This window comes from Momordica charantia (genome assembly GCF_013281855.1).
Source record: "Momordica charantia cultivar OHB3-1 chromosome 9 unlocalized genomic scaffold, Mcharantia_2.0 BLBB01000009.1, whole genome shotgun sequence".
NCBI lineage: Eukaryota > Viridiplantae > Streptophyta > Magnoliopsida > Cucurbitales > Cucurbitaceae > Momordica > Momordica charantia.
In genome coordinates, this window is record NW_028275167.1 from 1,575,196 (window position 1) to 1,598,422 (window position 23,227).

Consider the following 23,227-nt stretch of genomic DNA (forward strand, 5'->3'; position numbering starts at 1 on the left):
CTGGCCCAAAACTAATAGTTGAAGGTGAAGGCAATGAGATACAAGTGTCTTAATTTATTTATAATGTAGCATTGCAAACTTGAGAGCGAGAGGATTCAAGTTTTCAGCTTATTAGAGAGAGATTATTTTATTTATTTATTATTTCTTTCTTTTTTTGAGATTTTTTTTTTTTTTTTTAAGAAGCTTATTTGAGAGATTAGTAGTATTTCTTTTCCTCTCTACCAATATTTTAACCATGAAGTTATATCGAGGTCGTGACAATCAATTTCTTTTACTGTTTCAAAATTATTGCACGAACTCATTCGTGACAAGATGGTTTTATTTTTCAATAACTTTTTTCTTTTGTTGTAAATAATCAATTTTCCTAATATTTTTATTGAAATTTTGGATGAAAAAACCTTAATTTTCAATTTACGGATATACTGTAATATTTTAACTTACTTGTATCTAAAAGAGTGAACTATACTCTATTCTATTGAGTTCGACAATACGTGGTGTGGAAATTTAAAATTCGATCTTAGTCAGGGATATGTGTTGAATTATGCTCTCTTGATTTAAAATCATTTGACATATACTTAAAAAGAAATATGTTTTTTTTAAGACACTTATCTCCCATCACGATTTTTTTATTGAAGATAATTGTCTTAATCAATTGTTATTTTCTTTTCCGTCCGATTGAAGATATACATGTCAATTAACACTTAGTCATAGTTTGGTAGTTGTCTTCACGGTTGAACTTAGATTGACTTAAAAATAAATATGTACTAACTTGTTCAATTAAAATTTTATGATGAAAATTATTAAATTAAAATGATGTAAAATGTAAAATTAAATAAAAGTTAAAAGGAAAAAAAAGGTGTTTAGCCAGTCACTGCTGCCGGGTGGTGCCTGTCTGCGCGTGCGCGGTTTTCTTGGCGAGAAAGCTTTCGCGGCTCGACTACTATATTCTTCTCCAAGCTCTATCAGAAAAGTCATTTTCTCTACAAACCCCAAAATCCCGTAGAAGCCCTAATCGATCTGAACCAGAAGCCATGAGCCGTGGAAGTGGAGGTGGATATGATCGTCACATTACAATATTCTCACCCGAGGGCCGCTTATTTCAAGTCGGTATGTATGCAGTTCCGTCTTCGATCTCTTTGTTTCGATCGGACCAGTTGAAATGTCTCCTAGGGTTTGCCATTTTCGCTTAATGTTTCAGAATGATTATATTTGAAGTGATTTAGCTTGATTTTTTAGTTCTAATGGTGAAAACTCTCGGTAAAAGAAGGGAATATCTCTCTTCTGAAGTGTGATGCTATTTCTCAGGAAGTAAAGGTGAGTTTGGTGTGGTGGGTGTATAGATTCTGCCTCTAATTAGATGTATTGAGTGTAATTCCTCATTTCACTTGGATTAATGTCGAGAGAATGCGTTTAGTTTGTGTCGGACGGAATTAAGGGGAAACGCGCAAATTAACTTCGTCTTTCCTGTGCGACGACGATGGTTTTTCTCTTGCAAGTGTATTCTAGATGTATGGCCTTTGACCTGTGCGTGTTAGGGTTTTCTTAAGTGCGGTGTGTTTTTAGAATATTTGGAAACTTTATGTTGGAAGGGCGACAATCATTAATCAATGTCTTTGATGCTGGATTTGCTTTTAGTGACTCCATTTATTAGGAAAGATTGCAGAAGAAATAGTTTCTAATTGATAAATTGTTATAATGTCCCAGAGGCCTCACATTGTTGTCAGTGATACATTTATCATAAAATTTTTGCTTAGTTTCATGATTTAGCTTGTCAAATAAGTTATGGTTTCACGACTTATTCGTTTTGAAATGATCAACTAGAGTATGCGTTCAAGGCTGTGAAATCTGCTGGAACTACCTCGATTGGTGTCAAAGGGAAGGATTCGGTTTGTGTTGTGACTCAGAAGAAGGTCCCTGTAAGTATTATTGGTTTGACCGTGCCACTTCCCAGAATTTCTTTTATTGATGCTACATATTCCGTTTCATTTGTAGTAATTCCCATTTTGATCACAGGATAAACTTTTGGATCAGACAAGTGTCACTCACCTTTTCTCCATCACCAAGTATCTGGGTTTGCTGGCTACTGGCATTACAGGTACATTTTGTATCATTTTTACTGCATATTCATTCAATAAAGCAGCATGTTTCCTAACAGATTGCTTGCCTCATGTTTTTGCTGACTTCAAATTCTACTGATGATAAACTTGTACTCACTAAGATAACAGGCTTCTGATAAACTGATTGTAGAAGAATACCTTGACTATATTCCGGAATTAGTCTCATATGCGTATGATTAGTGTGTATTTACTCATGCTATTTATGCTGATGGTGCAATGGTACTAGTATTCTACAGTACAATGTACTGTTATTAGTTTGAAATACCACATGCATATGCTTCATTGTAAATATCTATTTGGCTCAAATTTGAATGATTGAATTCTTTACACATTTTTTCTATGCCATTCAGCTGATGCCAGATCGCTGGTTCAACAGGCAAGGAACGAAGCAGCTGAGTTTCGATTCCGATATGGCTACGAGATGCCTGTGGATGTATTGGCTAAATGGTATACTGATTATTTATTTCTACGAGAATCTCCTTATTTTTTGAGTCAACTGCTCAGAAACTGCTGCTGTTTTATTTGCATTCTGTTACGCGGCAACATTTAACGCCCTATAATATTTCTTTGAAGTTTAGGCAAGGTTTTTAAATATGAATCATTCATGGAGATTTTGTTTTGATATTGCTTTTCAAGTCAGATACATGCACATCGATCAATGAGTTTTGGAAGACGATTTCAGGAACTAGACTTATGATGTTGGAATTATTTGTTTGCAGGATTGCTGATAAATCACAGATCTATACCCAGCATGCTTATATGAGACCACTTGGAGTTGGTTGGTTCCTCGCATATTTCTTATTTTAGATGCATATAATGCTTGAACCTTATCATATTATATTGATTGGCATAGCTTTTTAACTGCCTTTATTTATCCTCTAAATCCTTGGTTTTTTTCTGGACTTCCTGTAGTGGCAATGGTTTTGGGCATTGATGATGAGTATGGGCCTCGGCTCTATAAATGCGATCCTGCTGGTCATTTCTTTGGTCACAAGGTAAATTTCCTTTTAGAAGGAAAAAAAATTGGGTCAGAGCACCATACAATTTGCAACATGCACCTATGTTCAAAATTTTATATTTTCCGGTAGGTGGATGCCACAATGGCAAAAATTTTCATTAACAATTGATTACCAAATGATGTTTTTTTATTCAAAATCTCTCTCTCTCTCTCTCTCTCTCTCTCTCTCTCTCTCTATATATATATATATATATATATATATTTTGACATTGGAGTGTTTCTTAAGCTTCTAGACGGTGGATAACTTTTTTTAATATTGCTTCATATTTTCAGTGCATCAAGTTAAGGTTCTTGTTTCAAAAGAAGAAAATAAAAGAGTTAAATGTTTTAAAAAAGAAAACAAAAATACTAACTCTTCTATTTTCTTGCTTCTAAGGAAATTTTGTTTTAAACAGCATTGATTTATGTACAAGTATTATGGATATGTATTTTGCTTTTGTGTAAAATAGCATGTGCCTTCAAATGTAAATTTTTACACACTATTATTTGAGGGCACGATGGTTTGTTGATCACCATCATTATAGTGATGCGTAGGGAGGCATTGCTATTTAGAGTACACTGCACTTAAGCTGCTTCACAATCTACCTTTTTCAAAATTGGTTGAAGAACGTGGGTTGACTTCTGAAGAATAACATGTTCTTTCTTAAGAACTGAGATACTGATTGTTCTAATTTCTTAGTTGCTTCAATATTACTAACTACATGCTTCTTAGCATACTTGTTTCATGTTTGTCTAATGTCATGTATTCCAATGCTTTAGTTTCTTTTACCTTTTTAACTTGATATTACTATTAGGTTAACTATGCGAGTAAGACTTAACAATTTTGTCATTTAGGCCACTAGTGCTGGACTAAAGGAGCAGGAGGCCATTAATTTCCTTGAAAAGAAAATGAAGAACGATCCTGCTTTTACTTATGAGGAGACAGTGCAGGTAGATCTCACTTTGTTTCAAATGTTTAGATATTGTACTAGTCACATATTTTTTCTCCTCTTCTGTTAATTTCAGGGACGCATCATTATCTCTGTGCATACTTTTCTGAAAGAAATTTTTATTCTTAATGTTTTTGAGTAATTGGCAATATAACCCATATTGGTCCACAACTATTATTTTTCTTAAAAAGAGGGCCGAGGACTTCATGGGAAATATTCTCTGATGTAACTTTAAGCGTAATTTCTCTCTTGGTTATTTTCAATTATGCCGTCTTCTTCCGTTAAGCGGCTTTTGATACTGGTAGCAAACATAGAATTGAAGATCTGCTGTGATGAATATGACCACTCTTTAATGTCAATTTCTTTTGTTCTTAGACTGCAATTTCTGCACTTCAATCAGTGCTGCAAGAGGACTTCAAGGCCAACGAGATTGAGGTACTAAAATTTGCATCGTCTCTTCTTTCAACAAATATGCTTGAGAATTCTTTTGAAAGGGATGTACATGATTGGTCTCAAATCCAAATTCTGATTTGACGTGCTAGCTTCCACTATAATGTCGACATGTAGTTATGTTATTGTCATTGGTAGAGGGTGCGCTGTATTCCACTGTATATATGTTATTTGAGTCAATTGCACCGTGATTATGATGATAACGCAAATGCATTTTTACATTGTTTATAGGTGGGTGTGGTTAGGTCGGAGAATCCCATCTTCAGAGTTTTGAGCACTGAAGAAGTTGATGAGCATTTGACTGCCATTAGTGAGCGAGATTGATTATTGTGATGTGTGCAGAACACAAGCTGAAGCTACCTGGAAAAGCAAATTGACAACATCTTAACACCTCCATTTCAGATGTCGGTTATCAATGCGTTCTTTATATATGCAAGTTCTTGAGGTACTTGCTTCTGAATCTCTGTAGACGACGATGTTGTTTCCTTATTTAAAAATGACCTTAAACCGTGCATCTCTAGAATTTGTGTTCTCAGAGGAACTCATCATGTTACATGTGAGACAAATAAACAAAGTTTCTGATGGCCAAAAATGATGGGAAGGAGATTATGAACAGTGTTTTCGCCTTTTTTGTTATAATCATGTTAGAGATAAAAACTTACAAAACAAAGCTCTCTGATGTGAAGAAAAGATAGGAAGGGATTGGAAGGTCTCTGGCTCATCATTTCACACATCAAAGCAAGTGAAAGATGGATAGCAAATATGATGAGAGGTTCTCTCTCTCTCTCTCTCACTCATCATTTTATTGATTAAAGCATTAAAACAAAGTTTTGTGATGAGAAAACTTGTGGTACTCCAATTGTTGGACTCCCCATCATTTTTCAACAAATCAATACAGCTGACATTGACAAGAAACGAGAATAAAATTCCTAGTATTGCAATATCCGAAATTCTTCTATTTACTAACTTGAATATAGTTTAATTGGTTAAGACATATCATTGACCGTATATTACAATCATGGAAATTTCTCACTTTTCAAATTACACAAAATACTATGAGTAAATATCTAGAGCATGTCTCGTTGTTTGTATTTGTATTTGGTAATATTTTGATATTTTGCCAAAACCGTTGGATTGTTGTTCATCTGTGTCACTATAATAATACGTCTTTCTCAAGATTGTATGTGGAAAGCAAATGAATGATTTGAGTTGATGGTCTGGGCGAGGCAATCCCTGGTCCACTTATTAACAAAAGATATTAGTGGACTCAGTCACAGAGAGAAGCCGACTTTGCTCTTCAAAATCGGATCTTTTTATATTCAGCATAATCGCCCAGGTATATACTCTTCTCTCTTAATCCAATTTTTCTATAAAATCAAATTCAAACCTATTATCATTTCTCTAATCCAATAATTATTGCTTTCTTTGACCACACTCCACCTAATTTATTTTTATATTCTTCACTGATTATAATAATATTACTCAACACTTCTGTTTATAAAAAAATTCAAAAAAAAAAAAGAACGAAAAGAAAACGCCACCTCTCCAATTCTTCTAATCCATTCACATTACCTTTTTAATTATAATGGTCTTCTATGAAATAAAAAATTTTATTTCCTATTTGCTATACCGGCCATGGCTTCGTTTTTAGATTATAGTAACCAAATATTTAACTCCAACTTAATGATAGTTTAATGTTCAAAGGCATTTATCTCGAATTAGTTATCTTTGACCGGCAAAGAGATTTCGAATTAGTTAACTTTTATTTTTATTTTTTTTAAATTTTTTTTATTAAGGTTGTAGCACTCAAATGTTTTATAGGAAAGGATGTGTAGAATGCTTTTGACTTAAATGCTTATTAGAATCAAACAGAAAGTCATTCATCATCTAGAGACTACCAAAGTGCTTATAATAAAAATATTTTTTTTACTGAAATTGTTTAGTTTAAAAGTATTCCAAAACAACATATTTTTAAGCGATAAAGGGTACTTTTGTAATTTATTTGTAAGTTAGTGCTATTTACCAACTAAATATTTAGTTAATTTTTTTTAAAACGTATTTTTAAAATAATGCTGATTTAAATAAAATGATATAAAAATGCGTTTTTACCAAATTATTTCAAAAATATATGCTATAAATTTTTTAGAATTATTATTTTACAATGTATTATATTATATTTTTTAAATTAAAAAAAATGAAATGAGTTTATAAGATAATATAATATATTTATCAAAATTTTTATATTATTTAACATAATTATACATTTTAAAGTTTTAGATTCAAAATCTGAAAAAAGAAAAATTGTTTTCAAAATTTTTATTGTTACAGAATTTAGAAATAGTTTTAAAAAACAAATCTATCAAACAGTAAATTTAAAAACAATAAACAAAACGCGACTTGCGTACTAAAACAGGTCAAAAAAATCCAACGTGATCGTATCAACAAATTAAAGTGGTATAAAACCATTCCATACTGTGAGAACTTTTTATTGGAGAGCGTTCAGTTCATATGTACTAAAGAATTGGATTATTATTCTTTTTATTTTGAGAATAATATTAGATAATTCATAATATTAGATTAGTATATTTTGGATAGTGGAGGGAAAGGAAAGAAAAGGAAGTACAACTAGGAAATTACGTGGAGAAAGATTTGAAACGTAGGCGCGCCGTACAAATTGTATGGAGTACACGTGGAGGATAAGCATTGGTTAGTTAAGTATAGAAAAAAAGGAGGAACAACCTTCCGAAACAGCACATATTTGCTAACAAAAGTCTGAACTCGATAACTGCTTAGCTGGCAGTCTAATATTCAACGGCTGAAAATTACCGACAGCCAATTCCGCTGACGTGGCCGAACGGAATTAGATCCTTTATAAGCCTTCAAGTTTCACGTATCTCTCCTCCATAATTCCCGACGCGCCCTTCCTCCGATTCTCCTCCATCTCTCTCTCTCTCTCTCTCTCTCTCCGCCCTGATTTCAGTTCGAGATCTGTTGTGTTCTATAGATTTGTGATAATTCATCTGGAATATCTTCGAAGATTTTGATTCAAGCGAGAGATCGGTTCCATTTTTTCTTGGCGGAAGGTTCTGATTGGAACTGACTGCCTTTTGATTTGATTGGTTGAGTTTCAATTTTGAAATGGTTTTCCTCTCTGAAATTTCATCATCCGATGACGACGAAGGGAAGGGGGAAAAGGAGAGATAGCAGGAAATTAAGCCGAGAATAAGGCGGAGGGAGAAGGAAATTCAAATTCAAATTCATTTACATATCTTTTTATCTGATTCTGTTGGTAAGTAAGTACTCTCCTAGATTTGATCTGATTACGAATTTCGAAATTTCTAGGGTTTGTTCTTCGTTGTTAATAAAATAATCATCGATTCTATTTGCAGAGTCGCCATGTCTGCAACCGTACTTAGTGATACGATCCTTGAATCTGCAACTGCTTCGGCGAAGCTAATTGCTCACATGGAGGTCGAGTTCGTGAAATGCGATTGCTGCGGACTTTCAGAGGAGTGCACACCGGCGTACATAGAACGCGTTCGCGAGCGATACAATGGAAATTGGATCTGCGGCCTCTGCTCCGAGGCCATCAACTACGAAATTCTCCGGTCCGACAGCCTAATCACGGCGGAGGAAGCCATGGAAAGTCACATGAAGCTCTGCAAGAAGTTCACCTCGTTGAAACCGCCTCCGAACCCTGCGGTGCATTTGATCGCGGCGATGAGACAGATTCTGAAGCGCAGCATGGATTCTCCCCAAACAAGGGCTTTGAGGTCGATGCCCAGCAGTCCGACGAAGAAATCATCTCGCCCGCCGCCGCTCGCTCGATCAGGAAGCTGTTTATCTTCCCTCTCCGCCTCCGGTTCGTGAATCATCAAAGGTACAGGATTCCAAGGACCAACCACAAAACTCAACTAAAAAATATTGGGGGATCGCCGATTTACTTTATATTCCGAAAATAAAAAAAAACATTAGGCTAAATCATACCATATTCTTCATCTATAATGGTTTTTTTTTCTCTTTTAAATTTTGACAGAATTGGAAATTTATCTGGCAAAATTGAAAGTTTTAAACCGTACTCATTTTGTGCGATTTAGCCTAAATATTAATGGAAGTTGGATTTTCAGTACAGTAATTTAGTTGTCAATTCCAGAACCCACCCAATATTTTACTTTTCTTGAAATATAATGTTCATTCTTCTTCCTTGTAAAAAATCCATAAAAAAATATCATTTCAGAAAAGAGGCTCTTGATATCTTTTTTTTTTCTTTTACTATTTGAATTCTGAGTCTGATAATATTTATTTTATTTTTGTTAAAACTATTTAATCAAAATGCTGTATTTTGAAAGCATATTGCGCAAGTTCTTTTATTATGTAAGAAAATTAAATAATGTGTTAAAAAATAGTAATAATAATGGAGGTCATTTGCAAGAAAATAAAATAAAGGAGGGTAATTAATAGTTTATAAAAGACTGCATTTATTTTTCTGCAAACTTTTATATGGGAATTATGGAGTCAGGAAATAAAAGGATGCAATAATTTGTACGACAATGTTGCCACATTTATTATTTTTATTCATCAAATATAAAGAAAAGGAAGTTTCATATCACACCCATTTCTCATAAAAAGAAATTCCGGAGTGTGTAATTTTATAGATTTCTAGAAAAATTATTAAAACTATTAAAAAAAACCAAATCAGGACAAAATGTAACCAAAGATGTGTTGAGTAGTTGACATAACCCAATCAAATAATCTGTTTTCTCAAAAATAATAATAATAATAATAATAATAATAATAATAATAAATAATAATAATGTGAGATGTGTTTATTACCCAAAAGAAGAAGAAGAAGAAGCCTTGTGCATGCCTCATTACTTTCCTCTTGTCTTCTTCTTCTTCTTGTATTTTAATTCTCTTTCCCTTTCTTTGGAAAAACATTGGGCGTTTTGCTTGGAGATTCTTTTTATTACTTGAAGTAATATTAATAATAAGAATAAGCAATAATATGATAATACTTTATTCAATTTCTTTGATTTTGTCAACTTTTAAAGTTTCCTTGCAATGTATTAGTGAGTGAATTATTGATGGTTAATGATGTGGAATGATTGTTAACTATCAATCATTGATCACTTTATAGCAAAAATTGCTTCCTAAAGATGGGTCAATTTCTTATTTATCACATCATTATCAACTCCCAAATGACTACTTTTTTTTATATACCAACGATTGACATTCACTAATTGTAAAATAGAGTTGAAATTTATATCGTTGACGTGTATGATATATATATTTTTAGATTAATACACATTGGTGAATTAATAATGAAATAAAATTGATTATAATATTCTCATAATTGACTTTTGTTAAACTATTTATTTTCCATCTTGTGGATCACACCTCGGTTTCCAATAGTGGAGAAAATGATGAAACACATAGCCTTTTAAAATAAACTACAGAATCATATTGCAAGAAATACGCTCATCAAATTCATTAATTAATCAATTCATAAGTTACCCAACACGTTTTTTTTTCCCTTCTTTTTCAAACAACTATCATAAATTCATATTCATATTCATATTCATATTCTTGCTGAAAATCTCATTATTGGATTGCAAAAGTCTTCAACAATACAGTAAATGAAGAAAGAGGGAGGAGCCAGCCACTGGAATGAAGTTATTCCTGTGAAAACTTTTTTTTTTTTAATTTATTTATTTGAGTTGCATACGGCCAGATTTTGAAGGAGCTCCCTCTTCTATTAGTTGGCAGGAATTGTCTTTCTAAAAGCGTTGGTAACGCCAAATCTTTTCTCAGTCAAAGCTGGAGCAGAAGCCTCAAATGAAGCCCCTTCCTCTAAAAGCACCAAACTGAGGAAAGACAGAAAAGAAAAAGTAGCAAATTTTAGGAGATAAGAGAGAGAAGAATGAGATTCAATAAGAGTACTTGATTAAACAGCAGACCTGTTTTGACCATCTATCCAAAATTGATTCCTTGTGCCAATGGTAACTCATTCCCATAGTTGATGGTGCTGCAAATGAACTTCATCAGTAATTTGTTATGCCAAGAATTTATTGGAAGATTGGGTTTTGATTCATTTTTTTAGCTATGTAAAAGGACCCACTGCTCAGATTCTGTGGACAATCAGCCAGAAGATTCAGTTTTATAGATGGGTTGCATTTTATCTTCTGCTTTGGCTTGGAGCTCTGGTTGGTGTCAATTATAGTTCGATAATGATTTTACTCTTACAGTGAATTAGTGAAGATCATTCTATTCATGAATAACCATAGGATGCAAGTTTGAAATTTATATGCCCCAAATAACCATTGATATAGGTTCGAAATACATTTTGTTATCCCTTTTATAAGGGCACCGACCACATCTTTCTAGCCTCCAATAATTTCTCTTCCCCAAGTTTTTTAGCATTGGGGTTCAGCTTATTTAGAACAAATGTTTACATTTTTTCTCAAATGGAGTTTGTAGTTACTTGTATATCTGTATTTAGAAAGCAATCGTGTTGCTGATTGTTTGACTGCTAAGAGTTTTAGAGCATGTTTGAGTGTGATTTTCTAAAATCGCTTACCTATCATTGTAAAACGTTACTATTTAAAATGAAAATGATTTTGGAAATGACGGATCACTTCCAAACATGCCTTTAATGTTTTACAATGATATACTAGTCTTTAAAAAAAGTGCAAAAGTGATTACCAAAATCCTATAGTATTGTTTCTCCTCCTTGGTGGTAGTTGTAACTCTTTTCTTGTAAATGAAATTTGTAGCAGTCTTCTTTTAAGTTTCCTTGATCTATTCTAAATTCTTTGTATATTTTTCTCAGTCAAGGTTATGCCAACCTAGTTGGGATAATTGGATGTGTCTCCCTATTCCTACCACCAATTTATTTATTGAAAAAAGAAAAAAGGAAAGAAAGAATAATGCATCAAAGAATCAATTTGAGCTTAATACGTACCAAGTTGAGCGACGCATGTATTGCTTCCACGAGTCACTTCCTGCTTCACGACCACCCCCAGTGGCCTTTTCTCCCCCGAAAGCACCTCCAATTTCAGCCCCATTTGTTGGTATGTTTACATTTACAATACCACAGTCACTCCCTTGTGGTCTGCAAGGAGTTAAAAACTAATGAATGACATAAACCATTTGTATGAAGTCACAATCAATCATAGTTAAACAGCAACCAAAGATATAGCATAATATAAAATTGTGTAATGAGCAACAATGGACTTATTGCATTGGCTTGAAAGCTTAAAACACTCACCCAATCCACTTGAAGATGATCTCAGGTCGACGTGTGAAGATAGAACTGCTTAACCCTTGCGGCACGGAGTTGTTGATTTCAATTGCCTCTTTCAACGTCTAGGCAAATAGTTCAGAACAAATTGGAAAATTTGGTGAGGGGAAAAGAAAACCACTTTCTGGAATTAGTGGTTATAGGAAGTCCATCAAAAGAAGCCACAAATTCAAGAGTTCACCTGAAATTTCATGACATAAAGAACTGGAGCGAATAGTTCTTCCTTCACAACATTAGCATTTGCAGAAATTTCGACAATTGTGGGCTGCACAAAGTTGCCCTCCGACTCAACAACCGAACCTCCAGTAACAATCTTCCCTCCCTGAACACGGAAAATCCATAAAAGTTCTCAGACGATGACGATAACGACAACTACAAGTTAAAGCATCACAAAATCATGCATTTTGCACTATCCATGGCCGAAAAAGGAGCTAAATGGAAATGAAAAGTAAGCAAGTTGCATATCGAATGTGCCTGAGACTTGATGATCTCAATTCCCTTCTCGAAATTCTTCCTCGAATCCGACGTATGCAATGGCCCCAGTAAGGTACCTTTCTCAAGAGGATTTCCAATTGTCACTTGTTTGTATACGTCGACTAATTGATCGAGCACTTTCTGATATATACTTTCATGAAGCAGCTGCAAGACACGAATACAAACTTCCAGGATTAGATGCTTTCACTTTGACCAACAGAGTAACAAGTTCATGGGCAATATCAAAATGAATACTACCAGCCTTCGACATGTTGTGCATCGTTGACCAGCTGTGCCAACAGCGGCAAACAGAACTGAACGAACAGCTAGTTGGATATCAGCATCGTCCATGACAACTATTGCATTATTTCCACTTAATTCAAGCAAGCATTTCCCATATCTCTCGTTTACAGTTTGCTGAACCATTAGACCGACCTATAATTTGACATATGCAGTATAGTTCATTGGTTATCACGGATCTAATAAAATAAAACAGTCTTTAAGAACAACAAAACAACAATGGGGTGCAAAAACAAAGTATGGTGATACAAGCACAAGAAGAGATTGTCATTTTCTTGATGTGATTAAAAGAGTCGTGACAAATTTACCTTGGAGCTTCCAGTAAATGAAACCAAGGGAATGCGCCTATCTTTTGCTATTGCCTGACCGATTTCAGCACCTCCGCAAAAGGATGTGAAAATTGCACCCGGTAAGTTGTTCTTTTCGAGAACCCCAGCCACTAACTTTGTCATTGCAACAGTGATTAAGGGGGTCGTTGGAGCACCTTTCCTATAATTCATGATGGAGTCAGGGATAGTTCATGGTGTAAAAAAGATTCAACTTGTTAATGACTATTTGATATCTTATCTCCCATTTCCTCTTTTTGTAGTTTCCAGACTTCAATGATTTTTTATTCATAAATATACACATTTTGTAAAATTTCAATCACAGTATATAATCACAACAGCTTTTTATAGGTTTCATTCAGAGTATATGATGATTTTGTGTGCTATTAAAGTTGGGAACAACATTGAAGAAAAAGAATAATGACCTCAATGTCCCACAAGGACATAAATACATGAATAATGCGACTGTCAAAAGCAGCTCATTTCAAAAAATTTCAGATCCTTCTCTTTCCTTCCTCCTAAAATGTAGGAATGCTAAATCATAGATTAATTGAACAAAAATTATAACTTACCAGACTACACAGTTCCCACAAACTAGTGCAATACAAGCATTCCATCCTACACGACAACAATCGAGACAAGATTACAGAACTCATCTTAAAAGTCGACCGAAATCACCAATAAAAAATGTATAAAAAAGGATAATTTTATGTGATTTAAACCGAAATAACAAAAAAGTAAATTCTTTAGGAATTTTTGCCAAGAGAAAGGGAAAATTCTTCATAGTAATATAATATTTCTCTGATTCAGGTGACTGTGTCCATGTGCCTCCCCCTCTAAATACAGAATTGAATATAATAAAATATCATATCACTCTATCCTCGGACATTGATATAAATATATAATCATGTAACTTCTGTAAAGCCTCATTTTTGCACCGACTTACCAAGAACAGCACAAGGAAAGTTGAAAGCTGTAATGACACCAACTATTCCAAGAGGGTTCCACATCTGTGCACACAATTCACATTCAGAATGGAAGATTTGTGATAGTGATTATAGATGAATTTAATTAAAAAGGGGAATCAAAGCGCACCTCCATCATAGCATGATTTGGACCTGTTAACAAGTAAATATGATTAAGAATTCTATTTGCAGATATTAAACATTAAAAGTCCAGTTCGTATCAGTTTAAATTTAGAGGAACTCAGAAAACATGAAGATGCTGAATGATTGTTGATATTTAAGATTAGCTTACGCTCAGATGGTATGATGGATCCATTCAGTTGTCGACTTAAACCAACAGAGAAGTCACACATGTCAATAATTTCCTGCAATGGCACCTCCATTACTAAAGGGGGGAAAATCTACAGCATAAAGGTTTAAATATGGCACAGAACACGTATATACATGAGGCTGAAGAAGCATTAGACTGATGCAAATGGGCCACACTCTCATACAGAAAGCACACTAATAAGCTCACAATAGATGCAGACTACTTTGCTTCTGTTTATGAGGCTGCTATCTAACTTAATACAAAGGGAAGGGAGGGGGGCAATTCAAGAACTAATGCCAAAGAACAATACTTCTGCACTTTCCTACTAACCACCACTAAAATTCCCTCTCAGCGTTCTCTCTCTCAAAATTTAGTGGCGTGCAGTAGGGAAATATTGTCCAAGCATGTACGATGGTATGTAATATCCCACTATAGCACAATAACTGAACATCATGCCTTTAAAATGAAACTACATGAGGTATGCATATCCTTTTTTTTTGTGTGTGTGTGTGTGGGGTGGGGTGGGGGTTTGTTGGGGTTCTGTAAGTGGAATTATTGGAGATTTATAATGGTCATGAGAAACATACTTGAACTTCTCCTATCCCTTCTGGAAGTATCTTTCCCATCTCAAGTGACACAAGACGACCAAGTTGATGGAGTTTACCTCTTAGTGCATCCCCTATCTGTCTTACAATCTCTCCTCTCTTGGGCGCAGGAACCTGTAATAGATGAAAAGCGCCCATAAAAAGGCCAATTCCAGCTTAGGAAGCATGTGCAATCAAATTAAACTAAATAATCCAAGAAGAGCATTGTTGTGCGCACTGGGATACTTCAAAATAACATTCCACTGTTCAATTTGTCTCAAGAAAATCTCACCTGCATCCATACTTTTGCCGCTTCACTACACGCTTCCAAGCCCTCCTCATAATCTTGGGTGGAAGCCTCCACTACTTCAGCAATTATCTAAGTAAAGAGAGATAATTGATCTTGTTAAACAAATAATAAGCAAATTCAACAATCTTCAGCTCCCATTGGGAGTTTTCATGGCAAATGGAAGCTGATAAGGATAATATCGTTTGGATTGTAGCATTCAATTATCCACTTTATAAAACCCATAAATCACGCTTCTCTGTCTCAAACCGTATATACCAAGAAACTATCTTTTGTGCTGTTTGATCTCTGGGGTACTGCATCTATACCCTCTGGAAATGGATATAGCCATATAGGTATTAAATTAGTTTTATGGATGCTTATTCAAGGTACACTTAGATATATTTCTTAAAATCCAATGTTGAAGCTTACAACGATATCCTATACAATCCTAAAATAAACTACTACTTGGTATTTGCCAACTGAGTAATAGCTCAATTGGTAAAAGCATAAAGTAACCTACTGTCACACCCATGGTCGATAAACTCAAAAAAAAAAAAAAAAAAATTATTTATTCAAGTAGACTGTGGGATGACCTTCAGCCATTGTAAAAATTCCAGAAAGTCAGGATTTCTGCATTGGTTTCTCAGTCCCCATATGTCAGAACAAAATGGTATAACTAGAGCACAAACATAGACATATGGCGGCCCCAAAGGACTATCTATCTTCACTTGCTCACTCCCTGCACTCGAAGTCCATTTTTGGACAATACTTTATCTCATTAATCATAATTTCTAGAATACCACATCACAGATACGGGAGTGGGTTTACAACCCTTTAAGAGAAAGTGCAGGTGTCTTAACAATTGAGCTATATTCAAAAGATTAGCTTCTCTCATAATTGCAATTATTTATAGAAGTAAGAATCGTTGAAATGCAACTATAAGAACCCCTAATCACTATTTTTTACATTTTAATCCTATCATTGAAAGTGCTAGTGGAGAATATTCCTCCCAGCTAACATGATCAATAGTCAGCCAGCAGCCAGAAAGTTTGCAAACTAATGAACATTGCACTTTGCCCAAATCAAATCAGAGATATCTTCAGAACAATAATCGAGTGTTTTCCACCAAGAAGTGGTGCACATAAATTTCAGCTAGAACTCCACAGTTCCGTTTAAAATCGAGTTGAATTGGCATAAAAGAAAGCACCTAAAAGAAGAGGATGGGAAAATTCCCAAGACTCGGACAAACAAAAATGAAGACACAACTAAATGATATTTAACAAAAATGAAATATCAACATGATTAATAACAAACTACGCATTATTTTTCTAAAAAAGGAAGAGAAAAAGAGAGACTGTCACTGTTGCAGGCGATTAATAAAACAGAAACCTGATTATTGGCAGGATTCGAGGAAGAAGCCACTGGGCCGCTTCCCTTCCAGACGCCATTGACGTAACACCCCAAATTGCGAGGTCCCAGACCGATCTCATTCATAAATCCATACTCCTTGGCGAGACCCATCTCTGCAAAACTACAAAATCTCGCATAAATCAACGTTCATCGATCAAATGGCACAATAGAACAGACCTTAAAAGTTAAACCGCACAAGTAGAACAGCAGAAGAGAGACAGAGAGAGAGGGAGAACCAGTTGAGTTACTCGTTTTAATCGAAGAAAGTTAATGGGGATTCGTGAAATTCTAACTTCTTTCCCCCATCTTACGGATTAAGCAGAAAATGGTGAGATTAATTACCTGTAAAAGAAGCTAAGAGCCAGAGAGAAACGAAAGTGTTAGCAGTTTACGGAAGGAGTTTGATTGTTATTTTAAGGATGCGACTGAAACCAAAAAATGCGCCCCAAAAAAAATTGCAGAGACGTGTAAGAATCGAAGAGGTTTAGGATTGGGTTGAACCCAATTTGTCCATTTTGATAATTGCATCAACAAATCTACGATGAGGTGGCCCTGAATCCGTTCTTTGTTCGCCGATAATTTATAAAAACCCAAAAAAGGAAGAAAAAGTAAACTTGGCTTTTGAGAAACCACCTGCACGCAAAAATCCCTCAATTTCTGTGCGGAGAGAATTGTAGGAGGGAAAATCAATAGTTTTGGATTGATTTTGATATAGAAAAATGCTTATTAGTCCTGAAAATTACTTCTTATAGTTGAGCTTTTTGTACTTTTGGGCATTTCCCAGTGGTTCGTTTTCTTTTCTTGTAAATTTGATCGAAATCTGCGAGTAAATCTGTAATGGAGGTTACACAGTTTGCTCGTTGGTTCTATAAATGGCAGATGCTTCGCGCGCTTGCGTTTCAGGAACGACATGTCGTATTTGGTTGAAAAGGAATTTGGACACTTGAGCATTAGGCAGCAATTTATGCCATGGTTATTTTCCTTTGCAAACGAATTTATGGTTATTGTTTTAATTTAGTCAGTGTTTTTTTTAGTATAACACGTAGGTGGGATGAAACTCAGTATGTCAATTACCGTTGAGTTATGTTCGCTTTAACTTTATTTTCGTTTCTAGACGTTTAAAATATTGAGTTTGGTTTTGTTTAAAAAAATAGTTATTTAATGCCTGTGTTTTTTAAATGTCTATTTTTAAATAATTAAAATTTCTATTTTAGCATCGGACTTAAAAAAAACAAATTTTTTAGTTTACTAAACAGATATAGGTCAGTGATAATTGACATATATCTCAAATGAAGAGTTTGTGAGTTCGATCTTCCACCCCACATGTTATATTAAAAAAATAGTTGTTATTAATTTGTTACCTAAAATCTAATACTCGCCTAAACCAACATATTACGTACCCTCTCGTCATTGTAATTAAAGTTTAATTACTAAGATAATTCTAAACAAATATTAAGATAATTAACCTTAATCTCCAACTAAAAGATTATGAGTTTCATTCACATCCACCACATGTTGTACTAAAAAAAGGTAAAGTACTATTTTTTAGTACAACATGTAGGGATGGAAATCGAATTCACAATCTCTTAGTTGAAGTTATATGTTAATTATTGTGGGGTTATGCTCGTTTTGATTTAAAGATTTCACTTTAAAATTTAAAAATTAAATTAAATAATTTTCAAAATTAGATATCCAAATTAAATAATCTTGAATGTTTACGGACTAAATGAGATTTAATTTTTTTCATATGTAACCCACTGTACTCAACCTATTTGTTGAAATTAAAGAGTATTAAAAAGTAGATAAAGCTGAACATTTAAAAATAGATGGAATGTAGTTATCAGTTTTATTCGGTTAGAAATGAAAAGGAATGATGAAAGTGGATTAACTTGTTGATAATTAATTATGTTTTAATTTAGACATATCATACCTGATGTATTAACTTGTATTTAGTTAAACATTCATGAATTAAGTGTTATGGTAAATAATTTGACTCTTCATTTTCTTGTTTTAAATGAATGTCTTTTTTGGAGATTGTTTTTAATGCAGTTTAACTACCACTCAAATAAAAAATTTAAACCGATGGATTGGGTGAAACAAATAATATAGCGATTTGAACAACTAATATGAACTAAAATGCATTAGCTTTGCTGTCAGGACCAATCACTCGTTCAAAGAAACTATGCTCGATGTGGCTTGAAAAGAAAAACAACTTTACAATTTTACAGAAAGAAGCTGACTCACCTTCCATTTTTTACTTTAGACGTGGCCACACATGTGATTATGGACTATGGTTATGGCCCATTCAGTATAATTATTTTATATATTTGTTTTATTTTATTCTCATCGAATAAAAAACCAGAAATGTACTTGGTAGTATGTCTATTGCTTATTTTAATTTAAGTTTTATAAAAGAGAAGTTTAACTTTAAACATTATTTTGGAAAATAAAATATTAAAAGTTAGATCCACCCTAAAATACAATACTAAATATATTTCGAAAAACAAAAACTAAATTTACAAATACGACGTCGATTATGATCTGATCCAGTGCCACGTATCCGATATCCACAATACAAAATTTTGATCTTGCCACCAATTAATTTATTTGAAACTTAAAATTGAATATTTAATCAAAATAAAATATAAAAAATTCAAAACCACGTGACACGTGAACCTTCATTAACCTATTTTATTTCATATTTTTACCTTACAAAATTACAATTTCAATAAAAATGTGGAGATTAAAATTTTGACCCATGAAATGGGTTATTAATACTTTGAACAATTGAGCTCGATTTAAAATTACATATTCTTTTTACAATTAAGTGGTAGTTGGATTTGAATTCAATTTCTACGTTCTCTACTTTTCATTTTTGAAAAAACTATCCACTTACCCTTTTTTTTATCGTAATTATTTATATTAATTTGAGTTATAAATAAATATTAAAATGCATTTGACAGAATACGAAACATTTGGTAGATTTTTGTAAACGGAGAATAAAAATTTAGAGACCAAAATATACGTTACACTCGCGTGAAATGCATCAAAAATAGACATCAAAATATATGTTATTATTTTTCTGAGTTTCTTAGGGATATATATATATCTGGAAAAAAGTTGTCAAAAGAGAAAGGTACGTTTGAAAATTCCCCTTGATGCCTTATCATGATTCATGACGTAGACGATTCGTCCCCGTCCATAAAGAATCTTTATGTGAAGTCGTGGCGCCCATTCATTGGTTGTCGCATACTAGATATTTATATTCTGGGTCCCACTTGTTACAAAGACAATGGGCCCAATAATTGAAAGTCTAATAAAGAAAATAAATATTTATATTTTTAGACGACTAATCGATCGCGTGAACGTGAACCTACCCAACCTAATCGCATAGATTAATAAGAAAAACAATAATCTGACGTGGAAATAACTGGACCTTATAAAGTTATATTTTCTATTTCCTCCCCACTGAACTTCGTACTTCGCATCTGCGATCGAAAATCAGAGCTCCTCCAATGGCGAACTTCCATGTCTGTTCTTTCCTTATCTTCTTCTTCCTCCTCTGTTTCGTTCCGGTGATTTTCTCCCGTTTTCCGGACGATCAGCAGACCTTCATCGTTCACGTTTCTAAATCGGAGAAGCCTGCTCTCTTCTCCTCTCATCATCATTGGCACTCCACCATTCTCGAATCGCTCTCTCCTTCCCTTCATCCGACGAAGCTTCTTTACAACTACGAACGCGCCGTCAACGGCTTCTCCGCCCGCCTCACGGCTGCTCAGGCGGGGGAGCTGCGTCGCGTTCCTGGTGTTGTTTCGGTGATTCCTGATCGGATCCGTCAGCTTCATACGACTCGAACGCCTCATTTCTTAGGTCTCGCTGATAATCTAGGGCTCTGGCCCGACACGAACTATGCGGATGATGTTATTATTGGCGTTCTTGACACTGGAATTTGGCCCGAACGGCCCAGTTTCTCGGACGAGGGCCTTTCTCCGGTTCCGTCAAGCTGGAAAGGCATCTGCCAGACCGGGGAGGGGTTTCCGGCTTCTGCCTGTAATCGGAAGATTATCGGCGCGAGGGCGTACTTCTATGGATACGCGTCTCATTTAGGAAAATCGTTTGAAGATTCTTCGGATTTGAGATCTCCTAGGGATACGGAGGGCCATGGAACTCACACAGCTTCTACGGCCGCAGGGTCGTTTGTTAAGAACGCGAGTTTTCTTGAATACGCTCGTGGAGAAGCCAGAGGCATGGCGAGCAGAGCTCGAATCGCCGCCTACAAGATCTGCTGGGAACTTGGTTGTTACGACTCCGACATACTCGCCGCTATGGATCAGGCGATTGCCGACGGGGTCCACATCATCTCTCTCTCCGTCGGATCCTCCGGCCGTGCCCCTGCGTACTATCGAGATTCCATCGCAATCGGAGCGTTCGGCGCAATGCAGCACGGCGTTGTCGTCTCTTGCTCAGCCGGAAACTCCGGTCCCGGTCCCTACACGGCGGTGAACATCGCTCCATGGATCCTCACCGTCGGCGCCTCCACAATCGACAGAGAGTTTCTCGCAGATGTGATTCTTGGAGACGGTAGGGTTTTCGGCGGCGTATCCCTCTATTCCGGCGATCCTCTCGGCGATTCCAAGCTTCCGTTGGTCTACGGTGGAGATTGCGGAAGCAGGTATTGTTATTATGGAAGCCTCAATTCATCGAAAGTCGCCGGAAAGATCGTAGTATGCGATCGAGGAGGGAACGCCAGAGTCGAAAAAGGAGGCGCCGTGAAATTAGCCGGCGGTCGTGGTATGATTCTCGCCAACACGGAAGAAAACGGCGAAGAACTCTTGGCGGATGCTCATATTATACCGGGAACAATGGTCGGCGAAATCGCCGGTAACAAACTCAGAGCCTACGTCCATTCAGATCCGAATCCAACTGCAACACTCGTTTTCCGCGGAACCGTGATCGGCGATTCACCACCGGCGCCCAGAGTCGCCGCCTTCTCCAGCCGCGGTCCGAACTATCGAACGGCAGAGATTTTAAAGCCGGACGTGATAGCGCCGGGGGTTAACATTCTCGCCGGCTGGACCGGGTTCAGCAGTCCGACCGGTCTGAGCATCGATCCTCGAAGAGTGGAGTTCAATATCATCTCCGGAACTTCAATGTCTTGCCCTCACGTCAGCGGCGTCGCCGCCTTGCTCCGAAAGGCTTTTCCGGCATGGTCGCCGGCGGCGATCAAATCGGCTCTGATCACCACTTCTTACTCTGTGGACACTTCCGGCAGCCCAATCAAAGATCTCGCCACCAGTGAAGATTCAAATCCGTTCGTCCACGGTGCCGGCCATATCGATCCCAACAGAGCTCTGAATCCCGGTTTGATTTACGACCTCAATTCTCAGGATTACGTATCATTTCTCTGCTCCATTGGCTACGATCCTCGACAAATAGCTGTTTTCGTGAAGGATTCTTCATACTCGCAACTCTGTTCGCACAAATTCACCAGTCCCGGATATCTGAACTACCCATCATTCGCCGTCGTGTTCGACTCCGACGCCGAGGAGGTGGTGAAATACACAAGAACTGTCACGAACGTCGGAAGCGAAGCCGATGCAGTTTATGAAGTGAAAGTAGAATCCCCACAAGGGGTACTAATCAGCGTTCTTCCAAACAAACTGGAGTTCAACGCGAAGAAGACGACACAGTCTTACGAGATTACATTCACCAAAATCAATGGATTCAAGAAATCGGCGAGCTTCGGATCAATTGAATGGAGCGATGGAAGTCACGTGGTGAGGAGTCCGATTGCTGTGTCGTTCAACAGCGGATCTGTAGCTTCGATGTGAGTTGGGATGGGCTTGAGCAGGATATTTAAGAGTGCAATTTGATAGGGTCCGCCATTGTAGGTGGGTACGGAGCTCCTCTTTCTGTACAGTACAATTCGAGGAGATTGCACTTCTGTTCGTTTGGATTATTCTGAATCGTATGGAAAGAATTTAAGCTTTATAATAATCTTCCTTTATGGTGGGTTCATCGAATTTGATTCTGAGGAACTGTTTGTGTTTAGTCTTGTGATGATGTGATGAATCTCTGTTAAAATTGATCATTGCTGCTTGAAACACAACTGTATCAGCAGAGCAGGGTCATGAATTCTAAAGCATAGACAGTGTTGCATTGCATTGCATTCGAGTTCTGTTTGGCAGACAAGAAAATGTGTTAGAAAAAATTCTGTGGAAAATGGAGATGGAAATGGAGACTTTTTCTTTCTTTCTAAATTTGGTTAAAATTTGATTAATGGGCCAAGATTTATAATTTGGATTCGGCACCTAGAAAACAAAAAAAGAGGGAAGATGCACTCATAGTCTTTGCTCTCATTCACATACTTTTTAAGAGGTCTAGAATGAGTCAACAAATAAGATAGCAACCTCTTATTAGTATCAATTTATGTATCATTTCGATTTGATTCCTACGATTTTCAAAGTTTCAATTTAGTCTCTATGACATCGGTTTAATTTCAAATCTCACGAATCCACCCTAAACTATCATTTATTCACTTTAAAAGCCTCATCTATTTTCTTCCATTTTTAACTTAATCCCTAAACCATACATAATCAGTTAACTAACATAATATTTAACTAAAATAAAAGTATCACTATGATAACGGTATGGAAGATTTGTGAAATTTGACTAAATCATAGGGACCAAATTGAAACTTTTAAAACTGTAGGGACCAAATCACAATGATTTAATTTATAATTTAACCCTTAATA

The 23,227-nt window shown here is 35.7% G+C and overlaps 4 protein-coding genes across 9 annotated transcripts; 3 read left to right on the top strand and 1 right to left on the bottom strand.

Annotated features, from left to right (window-relative positions):
* Positions 1 to 867: 867 nt before the first annotated feature.
* Positions 868 to 5,129, top strand: LOC111019600 (proteasome subunit alpha type-6). The gene is made up of 9 exons (XM_022295995.2): positions 868 to 1,107; positions 1,822 to 1,916; positions 2,014 to 2,095; positions 2,468 to 2,564; positions 2,837 to 2,895; positions 3,030 to 3,112; positions 3,970 to 4,065; positions 4,440 to 4,499; positions 4,746 to 5,129. Exons 1-9 carry the CDS (start codon positions 1,032 to 1,034, stop codon positions 4,836 to 4,838), a joined length of 741 nt encoding a protein of 246 aa, XP_022151687.1. The 5' UTR covers positions 868 to 1,031; the 3' UTR covers positions 4,839 to 5,129.
* A 2,263-nt stretch (positions 5,130 to 7,392) lies between these two features.
* LOC111021346 (uncharacterized) lies at positions 7,393 to 8,649 on the top strand. 2 transcript variants are annotated; one of them, XM_022298280.2, is made up of 2 exons: positions 7,393 to 7,807; positions 7,904 to 8,649. In XM_022298280.2, the coding sequence occupies exon 2, from the start codon at positions 7,911 to 7,913 to the stop codon at positions 8,382 to 8,384; it is 474 nt and encodes a 157-aa protein (XP_022153972.1). In that variant the 5' UTR covers positions 7,393 to 7,807; positions 7,904 to 7,910; the 3' UTR covers positions 8,385 to 8,649. The 2 variants fall into 2 exon arrangements, with proteins under 2 accessions (XP_022153972.1, XP_022153961.1); XM_022298269.2 differs by having other exon boundaries at positions 7,398 to 7,803.
* A 1,415-nt stretch (positions 8,650 to 10,064) lies between these two features.
* ALDH7B4 (aldehyde dehydrogenase 7B4) lies at positions 10,065 to 17,041 on the bottom strand. 5 transcript variants are annotated; one of them, XM_022298261.2, is made up of 16 exons: positions 16,815 to 17,041; positions 16,452 to 16,585; positions 15,066 to 15,152; positions 14,777 to 14,908; positions 14,172 to 14,244; positions 14,010 to 14,032; positions 13,861 to 13,924; positions 13,487 to 13,532; positions 12,897 to 13,077; positions 12,547 to 12,723; positions 12,289 to 12,453; positions 11,996 to 12,136; positions 11,782 to 11,879; positions 11,476 to 11,625; positions 10,472 to 10,539; positions 10,065 to 10,378 (listed from the first exon to the last, which is right to left on the bottom strand). In XM_022298261.2, exons 2-15 carry the CDS (start codon positions 16,581 to 16,583, stop codon positions 10,485 to 10,487), a joined length of 1,524 nt encoding a protein of 507 aa, XP_022153953.1. In that variant the 5' UTR covers positions 16,584 to 16,585; positions 16,815 to 17,041; the 3' UTR covers positions 10,065 to 10,378; positions 10,472 to 10,484. The 5 variants fall into 5 exon arrangements, with proteins under 5 accessions (XP_022153953.1, XP_022153937.1, XP_022153945.1 ...); XM_022298245.2 differs by having other exon boundaries at positions 16,452 to 16,593; XM_022298253.2 differs by having other exon boundaries at positions 16,709 to 17,041.
* A 2,885-nt stretch (positions 17,042 to 19,926) lies between these two features.
* Positions 19,927 to 22,495, top strand: LOC111015015 (Subtilase family protein). Its single transcript, XM_088117808.1, has one exon. The coding sequence runs from the start codon at positions 19,988 to 19,990 to the stop codon at positions 22,301 to 22,303; it is 2,316 nt and encodes a 771-aa protein (XP_087973934.1). The 5' UTR covers positions 19,927 to 19,987; the 3' UTR covers positions 22,304 to 22,495.
* The last annotated feature ends 732 nt before the right edge of the window (positions 22,496 to 23,227 follow it).